The 27,877-nt window shown below is 39.4% G+C and overlaps 1 protein-coding gene across 2 annotated transcripts in view; it reads right to left on the reverse strand.

The window, feature by feature from the left end:
• The window catches only part of Gas2 (growth arrest specific 2), a 125,789-nt gene that overhangs the window by 63,459 nt on the left and 34,453 nt on the right, over nt 1-27,877 (reverse strand). For both annotated transcript variants that reach the window (XM_052161825.1, XM_052161835.1), the window contains 2 exons: nt 23,852-23,973; nt 3,998-4,139 (listed from right to left, as the gene is read on the reverse strand). In XM_052161825.1, coding sequence (XP_052017785.1) covers nt 3,998-4,139; nt 23,852-23,973 — 264 coding nt within the window. The remainder of the gene's footprint in view (nt 1-3,997; nt 4,140-23,851; nt 23,974-27,877) is intronic.

Below are 27,877 nucleotides of genomic sequence, written 5' to 3' on the forward strand. Positions count from 1 at the left end.
CTGCCTGAGATGCAATAAGCAAGTTCTCCATGTCCCCAAGCACATGCTGTAGAAATGCTTCCCACCTAGCACATGCTGTAGAACTGCTTCCCACCTAGCTTGCTAGCAGGTGCAGACTGTATTACTTCCCGCCTAAGTACTCTCCACTCTTCTTTCACAGTCTGGACATGACCTTTATTGTTATATACACAGACAGCCGTGTCTAACGTTTGCCTCATGCCTTACATTCCCATTCCATTCATAGTCTCAAGAATATGAGTTTAATTTTGATATCTATAGACCATGGCAGCTTGTTGAAAATAACTTCGAAAGCCAGGGATATACATTTCTACTTTTTTTAAATGTCTCTGTGGACACTGTGGTTTCCATCTTTTACATTTCCTTCAGAGAAGTCTACATAAATTTAAAATCTCTGTTAATGTATGCAACCTTATCTAAAGGCCATGCTAAATTTCTTCAGTAATATACTCAGGAATGCTACATGCAGGTTTTTCTTAACTTCGCTTTTACTATTTTGGATAATATTCACTTATTACCACTGGCCAAGTGTTGGAAACATTTTGCCAGCATACCCTGTGATTGTATATGTCAATTTACTTGTTAACTTAGTCTTTTACCAGTAGTCTATTCATGGCCTTTGTCCCTGTTTTTGCTTTGCTCATTTTTGAAGCGATATTTGAGTACAGTTATATCTTATTATCTAAAAACTGACATTTCCAGGAGAAAATTCTCTCTCAGACTCTTAGAGTTAATATAGGCCAAGAGTGGTGTCTCATATATATATATATATATATATATATATATATATATATATATAGTCAGTATTTGGGAGACTGAGACAGAAGGATCAAGAGTCCAAGAGTCTAAGGTCATTCTCAGCTACAAAGCAAGTTCGAAGCCAGCTTGAATTACTTGAGGCTCTATTTATAATCATAACAATAACAATAATAACAATAACAACAACAATAATAGGATAACCTGCAGATCACGCCCTGTTTCCCTGTTTGTATTATGTGCTATACAATCTTCTCTTCCAAGAATCAGAAATACAACCAACATGAGATACCTGGAGCCGGCAGCTGCCACACTCCATTTCATCCTATATGCCCCACCACTCACACGGGGATTCTTGACATTTACTGTTGTGGGAAGAGAACAGATTGAGTCAGCTGTGAGCAGTGGAGAACTTCTGAGGTATAACTGCAGGGACGGGGCTGCTGCACAGGGCAGTCACTGGCTGCCTCGGAGAGAAGGCAGCTCCTGTGTGCCCTCTGAGCAGCATGAACAGAAGCCTCTTCTCATGGGCAGCACTGAGATCTAGTTTATCACTCGCTTAGACACATTCCCCCCCTCCATCTATCAGGCATCTTTTTACTTTGCTTTCTGTTCAAAACACTAGGAAACAAAGGATGTTTTTCACTGAGCACCACTGAAATGAAATCTTGAGGTAGGAAAGAAAAAAAAAGAAAAAGAAAAACCTTGCCCTAAATTCCCTTTCAAAGGTGAAGCGTGAAAGACATCAAGCAGAGCACACAGCGCTATTGTTGTGGAAAAGGCCAAGGCCAAGGCCAGCAGCTTGGCTCTGCTGCCTCCTCAACACAGCACAGCGCATAATAAAAACACCCAGGGAGAAAGGGCTCCCCTGGGAAATGAGATTTCTCTTTGTCCTTCCTCTTTATTGTCATTAATATCCATGGGCCCAGCTGTTTCCTTTCTCCAACTAATCCTAAATCAATGCTATAATATTGACCCCTTTTTACTAGATCCCCACCCCACCCCGGCCTATAATACATCTCCTTCTACCCACTCTGAGGCCCAGAAATTTCAAATATATTTTTAATTGAGCAGCAAAACAGAAACCCTGATTATCAGACTTAGTTTGGAACTCATCTTAAAAATAGTTTTTGAATTTTAAAAGTCTTGAAATTTTAGATGTAGTGAATTTGCTTGGACATTTAAGCACCTTTTAATTTAAATTTATACAATAAGATACAAAAGATAATAAAAACCAAATGTTTAAGGAACAGTCTATGTAATAAATTTCTATATATAAATTATCATGAACTTTCTTTTCAAAATGCCACCTTCTTTTATAAACAGGAAGATAAAGTCTATTTTTTCTTTATATAACTATACAGTTGCACAGTAAGGTCATGAGAAAAATTGCTTTAGGGTCTACAGTTTCAGTATAAGATGTATTATTTATGACTTAAATTGAGTTGAGTGTTTCAGAGCATAAAGACAGCACAAATGTGAATTGCAGTCGTATTTCCAGAGAGGAATCTAGTAGCACATTGATTCCTGCTAAATTCTACTGAAAGTCCTATTAGTCCAGGCAACAAAATGACTCACAGACTCAGAGAAAACCAATCTAAGGTCACAGAGATATTCAGAGCTATTTGTAACCCACTTGGTTTTCTACTCTAAGTGCAAAATAAATGCATGGTTAATGGAAGTTTGTACACTAAACGACCTCATAAATTAATGCAGATGCTAATGCACTTTTGCCTAAGCAGCCATTCTTCCTCAGTTCATAATTGGAAACAGGAGGTTAACTGTCTCCATACACAGGTGAGACACAGGATGCCTTCTTCACAACTGACATTTGACTGACTATAGTTGTAGAGAGACACTGTTGGTTTTCAAACCATTCTCCATTTACTTCCTATAATCTTCATTCCATAGCCATAAACACCTAAAAGCTAAAACCTATTTGTAAAGTTGCCATTGAGTTGAAAGGGAGGTAGCATCAACAGATGCACACACCTGTCACCAAGAGTAATCAATCAAAGCCCACTTGTTCAATGACCTTCAGGGAACATCCTTCTGTATGTGCCACATTACTGTGTAATTATTCTCATTTTTAAATTTAGAATACTTCTCTTCTCTGCTGAGGAATTTCTCATTTAGGGACCATCTTTTTACATCTCATCCCTTCACCTTGGAACAGATACAAATGGTCTTAGCATAAGAAATGTCAAGTCCCACTGTCACTGTGAGTTTGCTGGGTTTAGCAGAGAAATACTATTATCCAAAGCTCAGGGACAAAGACTCTATTAACTATTGGGAAGGTAGTTTATGTACTTATTCCCCTAAAGGAGGCTCAGCTCATTTTAATGTTAATATTTGGTATTATATGATTCGGTAAATTTATTTTTAGAGCCTTAGACAAAAAGGCCAAAGCTTTTCCTTTTCTCATTAGATGTTCCCATTCTTCACTTTGTTATACTTTGCTGGGGCTGATTTAGTTCCAATATTCTCCACGTTAGAATTACATTGCAGGGGACTTCTGCAGTTAGAATTACATTGCAGGGGACTTCCGCAGTAAGCTTGGACATTTAATCCCAGAGTGTCAGGCAGTATGGAACCACTCTCTAGCTCAATATATCATATGTTTCCTTCCAAGCAATTAAGACTCTCACTGTGTGGTCTGGAAATGGAGTTGCCAAAATTCAATCAGAAGACGAAAACCTCAGGAAACAGCAGTCTGGGAAGGTATTTTCACTGATGTGTCTGTCTTCTCTGTTACTTTAATATGCCTTATACATACCTGATTTTTAACACAAAACCAGCTAAATACATAAACCAGTTTCAGCAAAGACAGACCTGAAATGTTTACCCTTCCCAGAGGTGGCAACACCTTTTCCTCTCTTGGTGGAGCATAAACTACCCAAGCCTGGATTAGAGCCTGGTGGTTAAGACTCAGCTCTGCGCACTCCAACCCGCCATTCAGTCTGCATTGATACCACTCTGCTCTGGCTGCAAAATGCTCTGCCACATCTACCCCTGTGCTTTATGAACCAGGTGACCAGAAGTAAGACAGCAGGTGCATTTTTCTACCTTGACCTGGTAAAGTTACAATGGCAAGATTTCAACTTACTTTGACTTCTTTAAAATAATCGGAAAAATGACAGCCCACAAAAGCTGAGGGCAAATACCTTGGGAGAAAAGGCAGTGATGATACCAGGAGAGCTAAAGTCTTGAAGGAAGTACATACCCAGGCCTTCAGATTCAAAAAGACATGTTTCATCAACTCCCAAATCTCGGCACCAGGATAGGAAATTGGCTGTGTTGTCTCGGGCAAAAAAGGAGCCCGAGGGTGCACTGGCTTTGCAAGGAATCTTCTTCAGTGGTAGGGTCTAGAAAATAAAGAGATTTCAGACTGGAGGGATGCTAGGCAAGTCATTTCAGAGGCACGTTAAAAATGCACTTATGCTTTCAACAAGATGCTTTGAAATTTGTCTCACATAGACAAATACACTTGTGAAGAACAAAGCAAAATGTAATGTTATAAAAACCCAGGAGACGGGGCCTCTATGTGGCTGACACATTCTTATTTCAAGGATACCCACTAGTAAATACACATGAGTCCTTTTCCTAATGCAGACTGGTGTTTCTTTTCTTCTGTGATTACTTTGGCTTTTGCTTTCATCCAAATAACATATCAGTCTTCTTCAAGAAGTAGGTAAAATGTATTTTTCATATCAATATTACAAAGAAGAAGAATGTGTCTTCCAATGCAAGCGTATATAGTGTCAAGTTCACAAAATACAGAGAGTATACACAATCTAAATCAAAAAAGTAGCAGAAGATATCTGGACTGCACACCTCTCCACACCTCCACACCGGTACCAAGATAACATTCTAGAGGCCCTTAAAGATAAAGATGTATGGTAATCCGTCCAGGCTCCTTTCATTTAGACATATGATGTAGCTTGACCATACAGAAATAAGTCATGTCTAGACTTGATGTTTACCTTTAACAGTATCTACATTCTCTGTCACTTCACTTTGGACATAAGAAAAAATGCTTAGGGTACGGGTGCATGTGAACCTGGAAGACAATCCTGCTAACATTTTCCCTGGAATCTTAGCCAGGAACTTCTGCTTGGCACCACATAGCAAGTGCTACAGGCTTTTTCTTTAACAGAGTATAACCAGTTCCCAAGCACTACACAAAGCCAAGGAACTCATGTGATGTTAAGTCCCAAGTCAAGTATTTGGTAGAAGTGAGCTATGTAAGATCTTGCTGAAAAAAGCAAAAAGATCCAATGAGACTATTTGTTGATTTAGATTCAGATATAGGCATGTCCTCTATTCACAGGAAAAGCAACAGGCTGTGGGTTGCTGAGTTCGCTTACAGAGCATTATAACACAGCCAAATGGTAGCCTGACTGAGTTAGTGAAGTTTACACAGTTCTTCACAACAAGAGGGTCTATGCTTATAGAATAAAAAATGTCTGCTAATATGTCCTGAAGGGGCCTGCTATCTGAGAGGCACATTTTTTCTTGAAGATTAAAGTTAACATGGAATACACACCCCTGACATGTTTACATGAATACTCAAGTATGCATATGTTTTAGGCACTATAGTTATATTAAATTATATATACACACATGCACACACACACTACACACACATACACACACACACACACACACACACACACACACCTATATTATATATGGGCCTGGCTACATGGTAACCAAGCACTCTTTTTGCATTTATTAGTATATGTTAATTGTACAAAATATTGAGTTGCAGTGTGACATCATCATGCATGCACGTAACTCTTGACCATATTCAGATTAGGCATTGTTCTGACCCCTTCCCTGAGTCTAACATCTAACACCTCATCTTCTACTCTCACATCTTCCTTACACTTGGGATATCACACGTGCAATGTGTCCTTCTGAGTCCAGCATATTTGCTTAACATGGTGATCTCCAATCCTATGCACTTCCCTGCCAATGACATAAACCACTCTTCTCTATGTCTGAGTCTTCACTGTGCAGCTTGGTCACATTTTCTTTAATCATTCCTTTATGCTGGATGGGCATCTAGACTGAATTCCTCCTTGGCACTGAATGACAATAGAGTAAGCGAAAGTATATGATCCTCTCTATACTGTTAAGATTGATCCCTTCCAGTACATACCCAGGACTATTTTAGCAGACTTTGCAGTAGTTCTATTTTTAGCTTTGTGAGGAATTTTCATATTAATTTCCATACTAATCAGAATGTTTTACATATATTGCCAATGATGTATAATCCTCCCTGAAAAACTTAGCAGCATTTGTTGTTTTATTGCTGCGTAGTAATATCTGGCTAGCTAGTTCAGGTATCAGCAATGGGTTTTAAGGAAATGCTTCCACATATGAGTCTCAAAAACAATCATACATATCATGGAATAATGTCTCCTTTATACACTATTTCTGGGCACAAATTTGCACTTTAAGCTTAAAATCAAAACATGCATGTCTTTAAATCCAGCAGTTTAGTTATAAGAATATACACTATTCAACAGTGACTAAATGTAGGAAAAATAGAAACAAAAATATGTTGGGAGAGACCTAGTAGAGTATCAGAGAATGTAAATAAAATGTAGCACTATATGATCATTTAAAAGGAACAAAACATACATATACTGAACCATAAATGTTCTCAGAACATACTCCTAGGTAGAGAGTAATTTACCTGTGTGTATTGTGATTTTATTCTATGATGTGTATAAATATGCATAGATGGCCTATGTATGAGGTTCAATTTCATATTAATGTTACTGCTTATATTTATAGAATAAAAATTATAAATATGTTATATTTATATGCATAAGATTAGACAGTAATTACCTTTGAAGAAGAGGCTGGGTGATAAAGTAGGATTTTGAGTCACTTTTGATGTCAGATAATATCCAGCTTCAAAAATGTGGAGAGTGGGGCTAGATAACCAGTTCATTTTAAAACTTTGATCAACTTAAATTCTAATAGGCACATGTGGACAATGGTTATTCCATGAGATAGCACATTAGATGAGAAAGCAGAGCCTTTATCTGATATTTCATAAAATGTATGAGACCACTATTTTTCATGAAAGGAGAGGTCATATCTCCATACCTCCTAACTCTCTTCAGACAGACTATTCTCCAAGTATGATAAACATATTCAAAGGTACACACCAAAGATTTTACTTGACGGGGATGAATGCCTGACACAAGAATGGAATTGTTACAGCACCAGGTTGCTTCAGCTTCAAACAGGTAGTAATGACTACTCCATGCACACTCTTTGTATAACCTATGTCCGGGGACAGGGTCTTGTCCATTGTATAACAGAACACTAGCTCTGTGATGCCCACAGTGGTCATGCACAGGAGATACTGACTTCACTACTGACACATGGTGGCATTAAGAAGTAATGACCCAGTCTGTAGTGTCTACCACAGTGAAGGTAGACAATGCATACTCATATATTTACTTCTCAACTTAAATATCAGCATCTCCTTAAAATTTGAGCTCATATATAGGTTGAACTAAAACACCCAGTTTCACATGCATGAGATTCAGCTATTCCATGATAGCACAAATTTGTCTTTAATTATGTATATTTGTTATTCCCCAAATTTGAGCCAATTAAGGCTAAAATGGAGAATTGTAGGAACAATCTCTTATGCACTGTGAAAAAGCATCACCTGTCAATAGAATTCTGATGGCCAATAAGCTGAGGCAGAATTAAAAGGTGGGGCATCTGCCTGAGAGGAGGGAGTTCGGTGAAAATCAGGAGGGAGTTTTCACCATCAAGATTCAGAGGAAGTCAAACATATGAAATTGAGGAGAGGTAGCCAGCATGCGGCAGACATGGAACAGAATAAAGAGGTTAATTGAGTTACAATCTAGATGGGGATCAATCCTTGCTTAAGGCTGAGGCATTAATTCAAAAATAAATGAGCTTCTATGTGGTCATTAGGGAACCTGACGAACATAGAAAAGCCCCAAGCAATTTACAAAAAAATTAGGTATTATCTGTCACCTATTCCAGTTATTTAAAAAGTAAGTTAAGAGGACTGAGAAAATACCATCTTTCATTCCCTTTACATTGTTAACTACAATTTTATTTCTGGCAGTTTAAATAAGATTTTTTTCATAAAAGCTCAAGACAGATGCCTATTCTTAATTACATCCAGTAGACATTTCAGATATAAAGCAGAAGATGAAGTAGTACTGGCCAAGAAGTAATATTGTTTCTTTTCCAAAAGGTACGTCGTGGAGTGTGCTGTTCAAATATGCAGACAATAAAGTCACTTTTTCCACAGTGGAAATAACATTTCCATTTGAATCCCTGTTGCTCTCAGATTCCCTGTATACTTTATTGAAAAGTAATTTCTCTCTCTCTCTCTCTCTCTCTCTCTCTCTGAATTTCTTGCTGACATTTAAGGTATCAAAGTGTATAAATTCACTTTAGAAAGGGTAAAAATAAGGGCTGACAAAATGGTTCCATGGGTAAAGACACTGGCCACTAATTGTGATGATCCCCAGGTGCCACATGATGGAAGAAGAGAACCAACTAGTGAATGTTGTCCTTTGACCTTCACATATGTGCAGTGGCACATGTGCACACACACACACAATCAAAAATAAATGTATTAGTCTGGAGAGGTGGCTCAATAATTAAGAATACTTACTGTTCTTGCAGAGGACCAAGGTTTGGTTCCTAGCACCCACATCAAACAGCTCATAACTATAGTCCAAAGGAATCCAACACCCTCATCTGGCCTTCATGTGCACTGCAAGCATTTGGTGCACATAAACTCACACAGACAGCTATACATAATAATGAATAAACCTCAAAAATTACACCAATTTTCTAAAAGGATAAAAATATGTTCTTTAAAATAAAATTAGACAAAATTGAGGTGAAAAACTTTTTTTTTGTCTTTGCAGGCTTCAGGACCTTGTACTTCAACACTGACTTAATACACATGCAACTGAAAACATCAGGCAAGAATTTTAAATGGCCCCTCCACTTCCTCTCTAAGGAAAGTTTGATAAGACACAGATCTGGCATTTCATGCAAATCCTGTTGCAGCCTTAATATTGTGATATCGTGAGAAAGCTCAATGGGGACAAATACAGAGCTTTCTGAAAGCATAGCTCACTTGTTTGCTTGCCCCGGCTTTCCTTCCTTAAAATAGTGAGGAGAATCGCTTAGTAAGCCTACCATGCTTTAGTGTGATATCCCACAGCCAGAAGCATATGGACAACTTAAATTAGGACACATGAGTTATTCAAATAAAAAAAAGAGAGAGGTCACAAATTTGGAGGGTAGAGAGGTGGGAGGAGCAAAGGGGAGAAGTTGGGGTGAGTATCATAAAAATTAAAATCATGGTTTAAGAAAATGTCCAAAGAATTAATAAAACACTAAAAGTTAGACTTAAGTAACACATGGATCTTTTTAGTTACTTTGAGCAATCTCTGTTATGATATAAGATAAGGGAAATGAAGATCAAATCTAGACTCAAACTTTAAGCCTAAAAGAAACATAGGCAATAAAGGAGTGTTGCTGAGTTAGGAACGCCTGCCTGCTGAAGACCCTACCAGGAGTTACAAAAGCTCATATATAATTACTCATAAGGAGGGAACCAAGATGGATTCAGGAGTTGGGGTAAGAAATTAAGTGGTTGAATGGATAGACAACTAAATATTAATCAGCGATTAGCAGAAATAAGCTCTCAAGCCATGGAGGAGCATGGAGAGAAATTTAAAGCCTTGCACTAAGGGAGAGATGCTAATCAGAACACAGGCCACATGACCAACTCCATAGCAATCTGTAATAGGCAACGCTAGGAAGACAATGAAAAATGATCGGGGAGGCTGGCGAGGTAGCCCAGTGGTTTGCACTTGCTGATGAACCATGAAGACAGCAGGTACTCACAACTGTCTAATTCCGGTTACCTAAATGTGCATATGTTCATATGTTCAACATACACTTAGACAGACATGCATGTAGACACAAGAAAATTTATTTTTTAAAAAATCTTCAACAGTAGGCACACATGGATCTTAGGATTTTAAGGTCAGAGAGACTATGCTATATGATGTTATGTTGATGGACATACATTATTATTTACTGTCAAAAATCATGAGTAGTATGGCAGACTCTATGGTGGTCTTTGTGCTGCTGAAAATCTGTTAATGAAGATGCGCCACCCTGACGAGCTAGCTTAACATAGAATTTTACTTTAAACTAAAAACATCTCTAATATTTGGAATAACAGCCAAACTATTAAAAATAAAAGTGAGAAGGCAGGGCCCTGATGCCTGTGGAGGAGGAGAATGATGTTAGGAGACATGGCTAAAAGAACATGAAGTACAAGACAGAGAGTTGACAGGCTGGCATGGTTAATAATAGGCTACATATTCGAAAATCATGAAGAAAAAGAATCTGCCACATTCTCATTGAAGTAAGGAATATGTTGCTAATGTTAGTCATATTGATTTAAAAATTCAGTGTGTACACAGATCCATGCTCTATATTGAAAGTCACAAATATGTGTAAATTTTGCTAGTGATACCTCAGTAAAGCTGAAAAATGGCACCCAGATGCCCTAAGACTCCCAGGGACTGAACCATCAACCCAGGGGCACACATGGTTCCAGCCAAAAATGTGGCAGAGGAAGGCCTTGTTGGGCATCAGTAAGAGGAATGGTCTTTGGTCAGGTAAAGATTCAACAGAGGCCTGAACAAAGGGACATCATAAAATTACAAAGTTTCTATAAGGCAAAGGACACTATCAAAAGGACAAAACGGCAACCAACAAATTGGGAAAAGAACTTCACCAACCCTACATCCGATAGAGGGCTAATATCCAATATATAGAAAGAACTCAAGAAGTTAGACCCCAGGGAACCAAATAACCCTATTAAAAATGGGGTACAGAGTTAAACAAAGAATTTTCGCCTGAAGAAATTAGGATGGCGGAGAAGCACCTTAAGAAATGCTCAACATCATTAGTCATTAGGGAAATGCAAATCAAAACAACCCTGAGATTTCACCTCACACCAGTCAGAATGGCTAAGGTTAAAAACTCAGGAGACAGCAGGTGTTGGCGAGGATGTGAAGAAAGAGGAACACTCCTCCACTGCTGGGGGGAGTATAAGATGGTACAACCACTCTGGAAATCAGTCTGGTGATTCCACAGAAAACTGGGCATTTTACTTCCAGAAGACCCTGCTATACCACTCCTGGTCATATACCCAGAGGATTCCCCGGCATGCAATAAGGACACATGCTCCACTATGTTCGTTGCAGCCTTATTTATAATAACCAGAAGCTAGAAAGAACCCAGATATTCCTCAATGGAGGAATGGATACAGAAAATGTGGTATATTTACACAATGGAATACTACTCAGCAATTAAAAACAATTAATTCATGAAGTTCTTAGGCAAATGGTTGGAACTGGAAAATATCATCCTAAGTGAGGTAACCCAATCACAAAAGAACACACATGGAATGCATTCACTGATAAGTGGATATTAATTAGCCCAGAATCCCTGAATATTCAAGACACAGTTAGCATATCAAATAACTCCCATGAAGAAGTAAGGAGAGGGCCCTGATCCTGGATAAGCTCGATCCAGCACTGTTGGGGACTACCAGGACAGAGAAAAGGGAGGGGGGTGATTGGAGAATGAGTGGAGAGAAGGGGGCCTATGGAACATATGGGGAGGGGGGGAACCAGGAAAGGGGAAAGGATTTGGAATGTAAACAAAGAATTTGGAAAAGAAAAAAAAAAGAAAAAGGAAAAAACGGGAGTGCTGGGCAGTGGTGGTGCACGCCTTTAATCCTAGCACTTGGGAGGCAGGGGCAGGAAGATTTCTGTTATCAAGGCCAGCCTGATCTACAGAGTGAGTTCCAGAACAGCCAGGACTACACAAAGAAACCCTGTCTTGAACCGTCCCCCCCCCCACCAAAAAAAAAGATGGGAGTGGTTAGCTCCTAGGGACTATGAGGAAGATGGTGACCCTGGAAAGTGGGGCCTCACTCAGTATCCAGGAGGGGCAGCCCTTTTTATTCTTGTAACTCACTATATACCTAGAGAACTATAGCCCCAGTTAGGTTCTAAGTTTAAAGGGCTCCAGTGTTAGTAAAGATTTTGCCTTATTTCTAAGCAGTGAGGCAGCCACTGGAGAATTCTGATCAAAGAAGTGACTGGCTGGCTTCAGTTTTAAATGACCTGATGGTCAGATCGTCATCTGATACGACAACCAGTTAAGAAAACTTCACTGTTTTATTGATGTACAAGGTGTTCAGTGCAAAGAGAGTGACCTCTGATCTTCAGTCTTCAGACAGTATCAAAATGGCAACCATGAGAATGTGAAACAACATACAAGCTGTTTCTTATTCGCAATTTACTATTAATAATGTTACTCATACACACACACATACTTATATATGTATGCTCACACATGCACACTCATGCTCATGTGTGCACACACTTATACATGTGCACAACCCAACATGTACTTTACAAATGTATATGCATATACATATGTGCAAACACACATACATATGTACACACACTTATGCATGCATACTCACACATACTAATGCACCTGTGCATACTCAGAAAAACACAATGATACATGCATGTGCACACACATATGTATAAGTATAAACACATACATAATGATTATCCTTTCCCAGAAAGTTTAAGGCTCTTTACATAGATTTCAGAATATTTTCATAAATGTGAAGTGTTAATGTATACTGAGAGGAACTGAGTTTTGGTAAAATGCTCAACTATGTTTTGCATATATCTCATACACATAGTCTTGTGTAGCTGTGATTTTACTCTTTATCTTCAAGGTTACTGCTGGACTACGACAGGTCACATGGGGTTAGATGTGGGATTTTTTCCTATGACATCATAACAGGATAGAATGTTCCAGTTTCCTATTGTAGAAGCACACATCTACATTTACACACACATATTAAAAACATATATTTTCTTAATATATGTACACATGCACATATATACATAGATATATATTCATGAGTATACAAGTGTAGACATATATATATACATATATACACGCATGTATATAAACATTTATATTTACATTTACATTGCCATACATGCACATAGACATTTAATATACATACATATATATATGCACACATTTATATATATATGTATATATTTTTAAATACTTATGATACAGGTAAAATATAAAAAATGTATCTTTTCCTCTTTAGATCTCTAACTGTTCTCATTTATTCTGTAAATTCCTGTCTGATGATTACATTCTTGATAGCCTTTCCCACCAACTGAAGTCCTGAAAATATTCCCATCATGCACTAGGAGGACCCTGACTATGAGATGAGCAAAACTGCCTTTATTTTAGTAAGCGCTAATCAAAGTTTACCATTCCCCCATTGCCGGTGTAAAATGAAAGGGGTCTTCCTATTAAATGAAAATATAGGATTTGTTTACACTATAAAAGGTGGCAGAAACCTGAAAATACTACTCCCTACTCAGCATTAAAACTTTAGACTTTATCTCAACTAATGTCAAATTAAGGTTTTAAAAGGCAAGTTTTGTTGCTTCTGTTGAGCCTCGTGTTTGTTGTTACTGCTGTGAAGATAGTTTCTGCTCCTAGAATCTATTTCAATAAAAGTTGGTTTGGCTTGTGTTGTTTGTGACATTTCGTGGATTTAAAAGCAGCATCCTGGGAGACTCTCAGTGCTTCACCCACTGTCCCCAGCAGTGCAACAGGAAGCTCTGAGGGCTTCTCGTTTGGATGTAGGACCTGAGCATCCCTCACAAGACTGGGCACAGAGCACACTGGGAGGCTTCCTGAAGTCAGCCTCAGACAGAGGTTTTTCTTCCTCCACACCTGGAAGATTTTATTCTCTATTCTCAGTCCTGACTATGCCAGATTAAATGATTTTCTCCAGTTGCCTTCAATGTATCACTCTACTATTTACTTTTAATATGGGACAATGATTGTAATACATTTAACAGACAAGCAGGCTGTGCTGTGTGAAATTAGACATGACCAGTGAAACAACACTAGCCCAACATGCATCCCAGACAGCTTCACGCATGACACAGAATGCATATCCAAGCTGCTGCCTGAGACAAAGGAAGCGTTCACACCACAGCCCCAGAGAACTCAGGAAGGAGCTGGAAGCTTGGCACACCGTAAATTACCTCATCTGAAAATACCATGCTGGCTCTGTGATGTAACAGAACCTTTTCCCTGGACCACACACAAAAAAAAATAGCATGAGCACTCACATTTTAAATTACCTAGAAATCTTCAGATACTTGTAAATGAAGAAATACCTCTTTTCCTTAATTTTCTGACTTATAAAAGGCTGTCGTTATAAAAATCTCCGTGTTCCTCTTTTTACAAAATAGCTTGCAAAGTCACTATTGATTTGTTTAAAATGCCTTGAATTTCTCCATTTAGAAACAGCTCATTTTCAAACAATTAATTTCTCATTTTCCATATGGGGAGAGTTATTTTTCTTGACACTGTATTCTACATTCTCCTGCCATAAAAGCAGTGACTAAAATTAGTGTTCTCAGATAGCATGGAAACACTCGATTCTCTTGCCAATGAGCCTGAATGTGGTTAAGGCAGGAAGTGGGCCTGATGGGGAAGAGATGATGTCATTGTGGAAAAATTCAGTAGATTTATTTCCTGCTAAGGAGCAAACTCTGCTAATGCTGGGAAGTCACACAGATGAAGTGTGTGCCTGTGTGTGCTAACATGTCTGCCCCATGTGTCTGTGTGTGTGTGTGTCTGCCTGGGGGAGGGGTTGCTTGTATGTCTGTCTGCTTTTTCTTGTGTACATGTGCCTGTGAGTGCTAGTGTGTATGTCTGTGTGTATGTATTTGTGAACCTCTACCTGTTTAACTTGTTTCCAACTCAGAAGGTACTGGAATTGTTAACTGTTTTCTGAAGTGTTAATTTGTTTCATTTTCTGTCCAATGTGTTTTTAATGGAAGATGTTTACAGTATCAAGCAACAGCTTGTGAATTGGGCTTGTGACAGGACTGGTGTCACCTCCTAGGAGGTGGTCCTTTCCAAGTGTTCACTCAAGCCTGCCTCCGCTGGAGTTCAGGCAGGTTTCTAGGACAGATGTTGCAGCTACCAGCCCATCTCTTCTTTCTCTCCCCTTTTCTGGGAGGCGGGCTCTCATAAACACAGAGTAGACCTCAAAATTCTCTCCTGGCATTGCCCAGCTCACAGACCTCATTAGAAGCACACTTCACAATAAAGAGAAGTTGGGGTGGGGTGGGGCTTAATGCCTTTCTCTGTTTTAGCAAGACTGTTCTCATGGGAAGGCTGCCACCTGTGTGCAACAAACAAGAAAGAAGGCGGAGTGAGGTAGGTGAGCAGAGCTCCACCAGGGGTCACTACTCTAGTTTCACAGGCTCCCTAAGTTCAGTCACACAGTGAAATGTCCCCATCCTCATAGTCACAGCATGGAACTGTCTGCATGGAACTAACTTTCCTATGGCTTTGTGAGTCTTGTCTCCGGAACACTGCATTATTACCATGCATGCTGAGTGTCCTGAGAGTTGTGAGGGTTTTCACAACACCTCTACTCCTAATCATCAGCCACATGCACAGAAATCTCCTCCCAAAGAGGAGATCCTAACGTACCCATCCTCGGCCAGCTTTCCATCACATTTTCAGTCATATGATATAGTATAATATAACATGAACATATGTATCATAGCTATAGAATATTTACAGCTCACAGTGAACCGAATTACTAAAGGGTGATAAAATGAGGACCTGGCTATGCCATATTTTTATCTCCTTGTCAGTTACCATTAGGCAATCGTTACACATTCTCAGATTTGACAACTGTCCTCACACACTGACCTGAGCACTGGAATTCTCAGGCTCTCTCCTGCCCTTTCACACAAACTACTTTTACCTTGGTTATTAAATGGTACTTAGGTAGATGGCTAATTAGGGATCCCGAGAAGAAACAATCTTCTCGTTTTCTGCTTTCAGTCATTTTATAGTACAGTCAGGATCACACATACACATATACATACACATGCACATAGTCGCATCTCTATGGTTCTTTCAGCAACTGGAAGGAAGATTCCTAATTACTGAAATAAAGCCTCACTTCAGGTCAGAAGTGTCTCCTGAGGACCCACTGGGTGAGTCTCCAGCAGTCATTCTCTCTATTAATTCTCAGAGCTGAGTCACTGTATACAGTACTAGCTGCTATCACTCACCTGATAATCACTGCATGCAGCTGTGGAACACTGCAGAAACAGACTTTAAATCCTCAAAATGAGCAGATCCTGTCAATACTAATTAGTTCACTTCTAACCCCAGCTTCACCTTTCGGCAAGCCGTGAGTGAGCTCCTCCAGTTGCTCTTGGCCAGTTCATATACATACAGTACTCCAACATCAGCCCCTCCTGGATCACTGTGAAATCATGCAGTCTTCATCCATCCCCTTTCTATAAAGTGTGCCAGCCTGCAAGATGGCTCAGAGAGTAAAGGAGCTTGATGTCACCCGATGACTTGAGGTCAATCAATCCCTGACCCCTACCTGACATTCACAAGGTGACCTCCAACCTTCACATACACATGTGATGCACATGTGCTTATGCACACACACATGCACACACATAAATAAATATTTTGAGCAGAGAAAACTTGCTTTGAAGGTGTAACTCAGTGGCAAATCATACTCCTGATGAGTGAGTGGTCCTAGTTTCAATCCCAAGTACCACAAAAATGAATTATTAACATATGTGAAATACTAGAATCATCATAAGGCATACAAAAGCCACATGTCTTCCTATGTAAGACAATCTAATACATTAGAAAAATCTTTCAGTTTCACAACTTATTACGGGTAAATAAAAGATTTGAAATTTACAAAATTTCTATTGCCAAATTTGGATAAATAAGTCAAGTTTCACATTCCCAAGTGCACTGTCAGATGTAGAAGCATTTTCCACAGAAAATCTGTGCTATAAGGAAGGAGTGCAAAGAGTAACATGACTTGGTTTGGATACCGGCTCCTGACCTTTGCTTAAAGGCATGCCCAAGCTTTAAAAATTGCAACAGGACATTGCCACCTACAAAGTTAAGAATGAATGCATTTGTTTTGATTCGCATTTCCCTGATGACTAAGGATGTTGAACATTTAGGTAACAGCAGATACTAGAGAGGATGTGGAGAAAGAGGAACACTCCTCTACTGCTGATGGGACTGCAAGCTGGTAAAACAACTCTGGAAATTAGTTTGGTGGTACATCAGAAAATTGGACCTAGTATTAAAGGAGGACCCAGTTATACCACTCCTGGGCATATACTCAGAAGATCCTCTAACATGTAATAAAGACATATGTACCACTATGTCCACAGCAACCTTATTTATAATAGCCAGAAGCTGGAAAGAACCCAGATGTCCCTCAACAGAGGAATGGATACAGAAAATGTGGTACATTTATATAATAGAGTACTATTCAGCTATTATAAACAATGAATTCATGAAATTCTTAGGCAAATGATAGAAATAGAAAATATCATCCTTAGTGAGGTAACCCAATCACAAAAGAACACACATGGTTTGTACTCCCTGATAAGTGGATATTAGTCCAGAAACTTGGAATACCCAAGATATAATGCATAGACCACATGAAGCTTAAGAAGAAAGACCAAAGTGTGGTCCTTCCTTTATTCTTCTTAGATAGAGTACAAAATACCCATGGGAGAAAATACAGAGACCAAGTGTAGAGCAGAGACTGAAGGAAAGACCATCCAGAGACTGTCTCACCTGGGGATCCATCCCATATACAGTTACGAAACCCAGACACTACTGTAAATGCCAACAAGTGCTTGCTGACAGGAGCCTAATATAGCTGTTTCCAGAGATGCCCTGCCCGAACCTGACAAATACAGAGGGGGATGCCCTCAGCCAACCATTGAACTGAGCACAGGGTCCCCAACAGAGGAGCTAGAGAAAGGACCCAAGGAGCTAAAGGGATTTACAGCCCCATAGGAGGAACAACAATATGAACCAACCAGTATCCCCAGAGTGCCCAGGGACTTAACCACCAACCAAAGAGTACACATGGAGGGACCCATTCTGATACATATACTAATTAATTCAAATTTTACATTAAACTGCTATAGACTTGGCTCAAATATATCATATATCTACCATATGATTATGTTGATTCTATTACAACCATACTATGTGAGAAAATCACCCATCAAGCAAAGGCAAAACTGCTAACATTCTAGACAGGCTGGTCTAACCTGAACCACATCCTAAACAGGCTGGTTCTAACCTGAACCACAACCTTGACAGGCTGGTCTAACCTGAACCTGTTGGTGTTCTGAGAAGGGAATTACAGAATACAACTCTTCATGAGCAGAGTGTCTAAGCAAACTAGAGCAGGCATGAAAACTTCTCAGTCGGCAGATGCTAGCAGCCAACTATTGGTCTGGGCACAGGGTCCCCAATGGAGGAGTTGGAGGGTGGTCTGGAGGAGCCGAAGGGGTTTACAGGCCCATGGGAAGAACAATGATTTCAGCCACCCAGATGCCCCAGGACTCACAAACACTAAAACATCAACCAAGGGGTACACATGGTTCCAGCCAAAAATGTGGCAGAGGAATGCCTGGTCGGGCATCAGTGGGAGAAGAGGTCCTTGGTCCTGTGAAGGCTCAATAGAAGCCCCAACAAAGGGAAATGGGGGAGGTGGAGGGGGTCAGGTGAAGGGGCATATACTTGGAGGCAGGGGGTGGGAGGAGGGGTTGGGGATTTGGGGGGAGGGGGAAACCGGGAAAGGTTTTAGCATTTGAAATGTAAGTGAAATTATAGTCAATTAAAAAAATATGAAAAATTCTCAGTCTATGTAGAAACATTAAATCTATAAATTGCCTATGATATCCAGACTATCTTTCAAGTATTAAGAGCATGAAATGACTCTTAACACAGATACATTCACATGCATTCTTAAACCATGAACATAGCAGATTTCATGCACTTGCTCAAACATGCTTACACAACTATAAAACTGTAAACCATTAACCTGAAAAAGAAAATAAAATTAATGCTTGGAAAATGAAAAGATGGAATTAAAGATAGGAGAAGAAATCACTATAGATATGCTCTCATTAATTAATTCCTAGGAGGAGCTTACCAGTTCTATTGTCACTGTCATTGTTATTAAACTCAGTATGAAATATGAAATGCAGGATAATCACCATATACACAGTTACACACACACACACACACAAATATTTACACACAGAGGTATATACATAGCACACACACAATCATATATAGACACACATACATACACTGACATATACGTTATACATACATGTACACATACAAATACATACAGTGACACACATATGTATACACATACATACAAAAACACATGCATACACAGACACTAAACACACATGTACACACATAATATACACACAGCCCACATAAATACATATAACATATATATACAGAGACAAAAACACATACACACAAACACAAACATATATACAGGCACATACATGAAAATAGAAACACACAGACACACACAAACACTGACACACACATATATGCACACACATTCATACACACATACAAACAGAAACACACATTGGTACACAGACATATACACAGAGACACACTCACACACTTATACACCCAGACACAGACATACACACACACATACAGAGACTCATTTTTTACATGCATATATAAAAACATGCACACACACACACACACACAGGACATACAGAGAGCATAACACAAACAAGCACAGAGTAGACATAATGCTATAGTACAGTTATTACTTATGAACAATTGGAAAGGTCTTTTTCCCTCTGGGAAAATTCATATTTCTATATTATATATAATAATATAATAGTAGAATATATATTATATATGTTGCTAAAACTCGTGTTTTATTAAACTATCCTTTAATATAGACTTAGATTGAATAATAATAAAATGTACAACCTTAAGCAATCTCTTTCCCTCCCTGTTCCCTTCCTCTCTCTGGGAGAAGGTCTCATGTAGCACATGATACCTTTGAGCTCTGTATACAGCAAGGATGCCCATGAACTCCTTACCCTACTGCCTCCATGGCTCAAGTGCTGAGATGGCAGATGTGCCCCGGCTCGCCTATGTATCAGTTTTCACTGTGGAGAGAAGCTGGCTTGAAAATCAGTTTAACAAAAACATATCTATGGATAATAATGGCCACTATGATAATAACCATTTTGATTTTCGACTTTTGAAAATGCTGTATTGTTCACACAGCAAAGTATATGCTATTTTGACTTCAGAAGTCATTGTGAAATACATAAATTCTGTCAAAGACTAAAAGAAAACTCAGCCAAAAACTACTGTGGCAAATGGACTCAGATTCATTTGGGCATTTGAGCACCAGAAATGAAGCAATACTACATTTTAATCTTTTCTTTAAAAATCAGAGTAATATTTGTAGACTAAAATAAATTTGTCACTGCTACAGTAAAATTTTACATCATATTTAACTAAAAAGACTAGGATTAAGAAAACCCAGATTGTATAAAATCTCACTGCAGTTCTTGTGAACTTGCAAGAAATGTTTATTTTGTTATTTTTGTTTCTAATTTTATTATAGAAGTTGAAGCTTTAGAGGTAAACAGTTATTGGTCTCAGCAGTCCCCACAGTGTCTGGGCACTGTCATGACGACTAGAGCAAGTGGCTGCAGATGTGCTCACAGAGGCTGTTGTGCTAAATACGGATATTTACAATGCCTTAATTTTTTTCCTAGTTAGCCTAAAATATTCACTAAGGATCTGTTAACTGTCATTCATGTAGGGAAGGCATGTGGATGAAGTGACATTCACAGTTCAATGAAAACATACTTTAAAATGATAATGGCCACAGTAATAGTAACCATTTTGATTTTCACCTTTTGAAATGATGCATCGTTCATAAAGCAAGGTATACAATATTTATCCAGAGCTCTTAATTACTACATTATAAGCAATTAGTACTAATTCCAAATCAAAGATAAAACTAAGCATCAGACACAGCCAATTAACAACTAGCACAAGCCTATCTCACACCTCACTGTTGCACAATTACAACTCTGTGGATTTTTGCTTCTGGCTTGAAAAGACATCTTCCAAAACAAATGAAATGACCGAACTATATAGTATTCTTAGCAAGGTAGTTTTCCTCTGCGTGATCCTGACTGTGGGCCTTGGGCTTTCTGTTCCTAACAACAATAAAAATGCATGTTACCAACATCTGCAAATAAATCCTAGTGACAATGCCATTTTTCTCTTTGGTTATTGCTTTAAAGTTTCTGTACAAAGGGGCCTTCTTTCAGGATAATACTTTCTCTTTGTCTTATTACAGTGGAGATGAGGGCGTAAGGACAAGTGTCTGCTAGTAAACATTCTATGAAGCACTTTCCACACTGCAGCAAGGGCATCAGAACTGGACTTGGAGGGGTGTGCACTACATTCTGGCGGCTGCTTTCAAGCCAGAGGAGCTGTGCAAATCCCTTGGGATCTCCGACCTTCCAATGGAGGGAGAAACCGTAAAAAGAAAATGCACAAGCATGCAGCACAGAGCATGGGTCGCTGGGTCACTTTGGAGAAATGTGACTGGGAAGCATCTGGTAGGGAACCAGATTGCAGGTCAGGCAGGGATTCCAGTCTATTTCTTAACAATAGCTACGTGCTACTCATGGTAATGGAGATTGGAAGGCACTGGGTTAACTGACAGCATCACAGAACCACTTTGAAGAAAAACTGCTGAGCCTCAGAGTTGGTGGAGTACACAATAACGTGAACACAATTATAAAATTTACAAGTGCTATAGTGAAATCCATTGGTATGATAATAAATGTATACTAATAAAAATTTGAAAGAAAACCCTAAACAATAAAGATATATTTATATATGTGTAAAAATAAAACATCAAAAGTAAGTGCTGGATAATAAACACACACATGCCCTGCACCTCTGCCCTACCACAGGTTCAGGAACCATTTATAATCTGTATGTGCGTGTCTTCCCCTTTTAAGCTGTTTTCAACATCTTTTGAACCTTGTTTTTAATTCTTTCCCTTATATATTAAAAATTAGAAAAGCTATTATCTATCTTGTTTAGTCAAAATTACTGAGTATGGTATTTTTCTAATATCTTGGCAACAGCTAAAAAGATTAGAATAAGACCCCCCAAAAAATTGAGCAATTAAAAAGTAAAACTAATTCGCCTAGGTAGACTCCAGAGAGCCAAATATCCCCCTTAAAAATGGGGTACAGAGTTAAAGAATTCTCACCTGAGGAATAATGAATGGCTGAGAAGCATGTAAAGAAATGTTCAACATCCTTAGTCATCAGGGAAATGCAAATCAAAGCAACCCTGAGATTTCATCTCACACCAGTCAGAATGGCTAAGGTTAAAAACTCAGGAGACAGCAGGTGTTGGCGAGGATGTGGAGAAAGAGGAACACTCCTCCACTGCTGGTGGGGTTGCAAGGTGGTACAACCACTCTGGAAATCAGTCTGGCGGTTCCTCCGAAAACTGGGAATGATACTTCCAGAGGACCCTGGTATACCACTCCTGGTCATAAACCCAGAGGATTCCCCAGCTTGTAATAAAGACACATGCTCCACTATGTTCATAGCAGCCCTATTTATAATAGCCAGAAGCTGGAAAGAACCAAGATGTCCCTCAATGGATGAATGGATACAGAAAATGTGGTATATATACACAATGGAGTACTATTCAGCCATTAGAAACAATGAATTCAAGAAATTCTTAGATAAATGGATGGAACTGGAGAACATCATCCTAAGTGAGGTAACCCAGTCTCAAAAGAACACTCATGATATGCACTCACTGATAAATGGATATTAGCCTAGAGGCTTGGAATACCCAAGACACAATTCACATATCAAATGATGCCCAAGAAGAAGGAAGGAGTGGCCCCTGGTCCTGGAAAGGCTCGGTGCAGCAGTGTAGGGGAATACCAGGACAGGGAAGTGGGAAGGGATGGATTGGGGAACTGGGGGTAGGGAAGAGGGCTTATGGGACTTTCAGGGAGGGGGGATCCAGGAAAGGAAAAAAAATCACTTGAAATGTAAATAAAGAATATATCCAATTAAAAAAAGATACTACTTATTAAAGCACACCAAAATAACATTCCAGATACATTACATTACACTATATTACATTAAGCCAGTATTCTGACAACTACTTTTGGAAACAAGATCTATTCAGTAAAACTTAGTGCTCGATTTATTGCATTGCCCAGTGACACAGCTAAATCTGTACTGTTTTTCGATAGTGTTTCAGATAGAGCCAGTTTATAGACAATGCCCTCTTCGAACAGCATCAGTTTTCCATAAGCTTTAACTTAATTACACTTATTGAAAGGAGTATATAATTTATATAATTAAAAAGGAGACTACATGATCCCTAATTACAAACTAGCTTCAGTGCACAGTTGTTACTGCAGACCTTGAGGCATGCAGTTCACACCCAATTCTCACAGAGTTCCCTAGTCACTGTAGAAATACCTGCTCTTAGCAGGGCTGTCTACACAGAGACCCCAGCTGCAGGGGTATCTGTCTTTTACCAGTGTCTTTTGCATGGGGACCCTCCACATAGGAGTGTCCATCTCTTAACAGTATCTTCTGCATCGAGACAATCACTGCAGATGTATGTGACCCTCAGGAGTGTCTTCTGCATGGAGGCCCTCCACACAGGAATACCTGCCTCACAGCAGTGCCTTCTGCACAGGAACTTTCTACACAGGAGTATCTGCCTCTCAGCAATGATTTCTGAATTGGGACTTGATACACAAAAGTACCCATCTCTCAGCAGTGCCTTCTGCATGAGAACTTTCTACAGAGGAGTATCCATCTCTCAACAGTGTCTTCTGCACTGGGAAACCTCCATACAGGAGAACCTGCCTCTCATCTGCATGGGGACCCTCCACACAGGAAGGAGTACCCAACTTTTAGCAGCATCTTCTCCATGGAGACTTTACCTTGGCAGGCTTGTTGGCATCTATGCTCTCTTTGAATTTCTCCTGCACAGTGGCTGCAAGCTGACAGAGCAAGGCACCATTATCCAACTTCTCCATGAAAGTTTCTGCTGTTATCTCTTTCCCTGAAATAACACAAAAGAGAATTACAAACGTATTTTCTTTCCCTAGCACAGACATCAGATTCATACTAAAGGACATTATTTCATAGAAGTGTCTTTTTTTCATTCTCAGTGAATTCAGTGAAATGACCCACAAGCATGGTTTCTCTAGCATTTTATATTTTTATTTCATGGTTGAAACCTCAATACTTTATATGCATTCTAACTGTACAAAAATTGTATTTCATTTTAATTTGACAAATGGTATCTTGGATAAAACATTGCCACCATTTAGCAACCAGGAAAAATGAAGACCAGTCAATGAAAGTTAAAGATCTAGCCTTCATAGAGATTCTATACTAACATAAATAACAAAACAAAATGTATTAGATATAAATACGTGTGGTCTCTCTGCACATAAAGAGGTCTCATCCTTGGTAGGCCCCTCAATTATTTTGGCCTGCAAAATATAACTGGTATGTCATTTGTCACTAATTATAACAACAACAGCTCAGTTGCTGGAGTACATGTCTAGCATATACAAAAGCATAGGTTCACTTCCTAGGAAAAACCTTATGAAAAACCTTATGTGGTGGCACACAACCACAATCAACGCATTCAGTCTGAAGTGGCAGAGAATCAGTAACTCAAGGTCATCCTTGGCTCCATTTCAAGCTGAAAGCCAGCCTAGGATGCATGGGTCCCTACTAAAAAATAACAAGGACAACAAGAACAATAGACTCAAAACAAAAAATGATTTTGTTTTGATGGTTCAGCTGTAAAGTGTTTGACATGCAAGCATGGGGACTTGATTTCATAACCCTAGCAGGTGTGCAGGAGAGGAGAGGGAGGAAGAGAAGAAGGGAGGAAGGGGGGAGGGAAAAGACAGGCAGGCAGGCAGGCAGGCAGACAGACAGACAGGCAGGCAGACAGGTAGACAGATGAAAGGAAAGAGGCTTGTAAAATGCTGGAGTATAGGTTTGTAACTCTGGCACTGAGGAGGTAAAGACAAGAGGCCCTCTGGACTTTGCTAGCACTGGCTTAGCTGAGTCAGTGGCCCTAGCTTCATTGAGAGACCCTGTCTGAAAAACACAGTGGAAGGCAACTGAGGAGTACATCAAATGTGGATCTGACCTCCATAAGCTTGAGCTAATGCAAACACAACATATGAACTACCATATAGGCACATGCATGAATACACACACGGTCTCTCTCTCTCTCTCTCTCTCTCTCTCTCTCTCTCTCTCTCTCTCTCTCTCTCTCTCTCCCTCCCTCTCTCTCTCTCTCTCTCTCTCTGTCACACACACACACACACACACACACACACACACACCCCTTTTTGCTCTATTTAAGGAGAACAGTGATACATAAACAAATGATCCTTGACAATTCCAACAAGAAAGCCACTAAACCTCATCTAAACTACTCTAAATTTTATCTCTACAGACGTGTTACTCTAGATCAAGATTCAGGTAAGAGTGTAACAAAAGATAAACTCTAAGTAAAAAGTAAAACCCATTAGCGCATTGCCCTCTGAGCACAGGCACGAGGCTGCCTGTTAGGTGGAGGCTCAGCTCTGCTCTCCCTTCGCACAAGAACCTCACAGCATCAGCACAGCTCTTAGACGCTTATGCTCATCAACCATCATCTCTATACTTGACTGGATCCCAGTTAGTCATTTACTTTTCTGAGATAATCCCAGACTATGTTTTCTTTCTTCTTTTCCTCTTTCATTTTTAGGTAACTTTAGGTATCTACTCCATAGCCTTTCTCATTTGACCTTTTATAAATTCTGTGCATGTATTCAGAAATGTACAATCATCATCCTAAGTTCGGGACATTTTAATCATGTTACAAGGAATGCAGCATCCTTCAGCTGCCATGATTCCCCACCACGTAAATGTCAGCACCACTTACATCTTGCCATAGCTGCCATCAGGCACCTTTCCTCCTCTCCTTTGCTCTGGTCCTCATTTTCAGCGATCTGGGTTTTTTGTTTGTTTGTTCTTCAGTTTTGGGTGCTTTTTTTCTGCCTTGATTTCCCAAAACTTGAAGGTCACAAATCCTGTTGATTCATGCTGTCTCTTCTACCCATCCCATCACGGTTTGATAACTAGCATGATGACAAGAGGCGTGCTAGGGTTGGTTCCTAGGTGTGGTTCCACTTTCTTCACTCAGACAGGCATCTTTTCTGGGCACTCCCGATCCCACCTCTATCTTGTAAAACATCTTGTATACCATTTATCCCAGTATCTAAGGGGCTCATGTGATGTCTGACCATTTGTCTATTCATATGCTTCAAAACCTGCCTTGCTTCACACAGGCTTTGATCAGGCCCCTCACAGGCTTTCCACGCTCACTGGCATGGACCTGACTTCAGTGGCCTGCTCTCTCCCTGGTTGAATTCCACCTCCCTACTCTGCTTCCTGGGACTGATTTCTTCAGGCTCACTACTCTCATCTGTATAGTCATTCTCACAAATAGCTTGTTTGTGTGCATTTCAAATGTTTTCTTCCTTTAAAAATTACATGTTTTGTATGAAGCTCCAGTTTCCTCAATATGATATAAACCTCTTCAGATGTGTCTTCTAAAATCTCCTGCAGGACTGGGATGTAGTGTGGTTGGTCCAGTGCTTGCCAGGCAGATTCAAAGCCCTCAGCCCCATACTAAGCACTGCATACAGCAGGCTTGGAGCTGTATGGCTATAATCCCAGCACTCAGAAGGGGCAGAGAGCAGGACCAATTCATGGCCAAGGCCTTGTGTACAAATAAATACAATTTTTAAATGAAATCTCCTGTAGAAGTAAACATTATATGATTCATGTGATGGGCACCAGATAGATGTAATCAGCAAGCATGTGAATAAATAAAATGTCTAGAAAACCTTGACAAAACACTGGGGCTAACACAGGCTTATTTTCTTAAGAAAAGTGCAGGGGATGAAATTCCATGGACACTTAAATATAGCCCACATAGGTCATAGAAAAACTAAAAAACTACTGATATACAGTTGCTATATCCAATGTTTGAATTTATTTTTTTAAATATTTTTGAAATGACATCATGCAGTGTGTGTGTGTGTGTGTGTGTGTGTGTGTGTGTGTGCACGCGCGCGTGCATGCACACCTGCCAGGGGGAGTATAGAGAGGGGAAAGGAGTTATTCTTCTGTTCTCTTTTTCCCTGCTGAGTAGCTCACTTGCTAGCCTCTGGTGAGGATAATGAGTTCTACAGGTAACAGAGCAGCAGTAATATAAGTGCAAACCCCAGAGGTTCTCCTGAGCAGGCTGCTTTGACTTCAGAAGTGCACTGAGATCAGTCGACTCAGAAAGGAGGATAGGAGTCTTGAAACACTCAAAGCCAGCCGGAGAGATTGTATGCTGTACTCCTAATGTCAGTCTAATGAGGAGAACATGATCTTGAAAGCAGGCATGGAGCATTGATACCAGAAATAGTTGCCTAAAATAGTTGGTTTATTGCAATTTGTTTGAATATCATGATAAACTTTAACACCAAGTTCTTAGCTGATTTTGATGAATGATCCCTTTTATACATTGCAAAGATATTTTGCCTCTGGAAGGAGCTCGATGTGTTAAATTCCACAGCAGTTTTATGATTCCTCCTCATATTTTCAAATGATTAGATGATTACAATAAGTTGAAAAGAATTTTTAATAATGAAAATTAGTTTTCATTAAAGAGCCATCAGAAATTTGCCCAGAGTTATACTTTTCACTTGATTTTCCTTGGATCTCACAAATGTCCATTGTCCTGCCCTCTATGAACACTTGAAAAAACTTTACACTGAACATCTGTAACCAATGAAGAATATATTAGGTGTCAGCTTTCAATTCTGTGTATTTTATAGCTTAGAAAGGTGGGGGTTTTGGCTACGACACAGACTGTTATATACTTTATAGTTGAAATGGAC

This window comes from Apodemus sylvaticus, chromosome 1, assembly GCF_947179515.1.
Source record: "Apodemus sylvaticus chromosome 1, mApoSyl1.1, whole genome shotgun sequence".
NCBI classification, from domain to species: Eukaryota; Metazoa; Chordata; class Mammalia; order Rodentia; family Muridae; genus Apodemus; species Apodemus sylvaticus.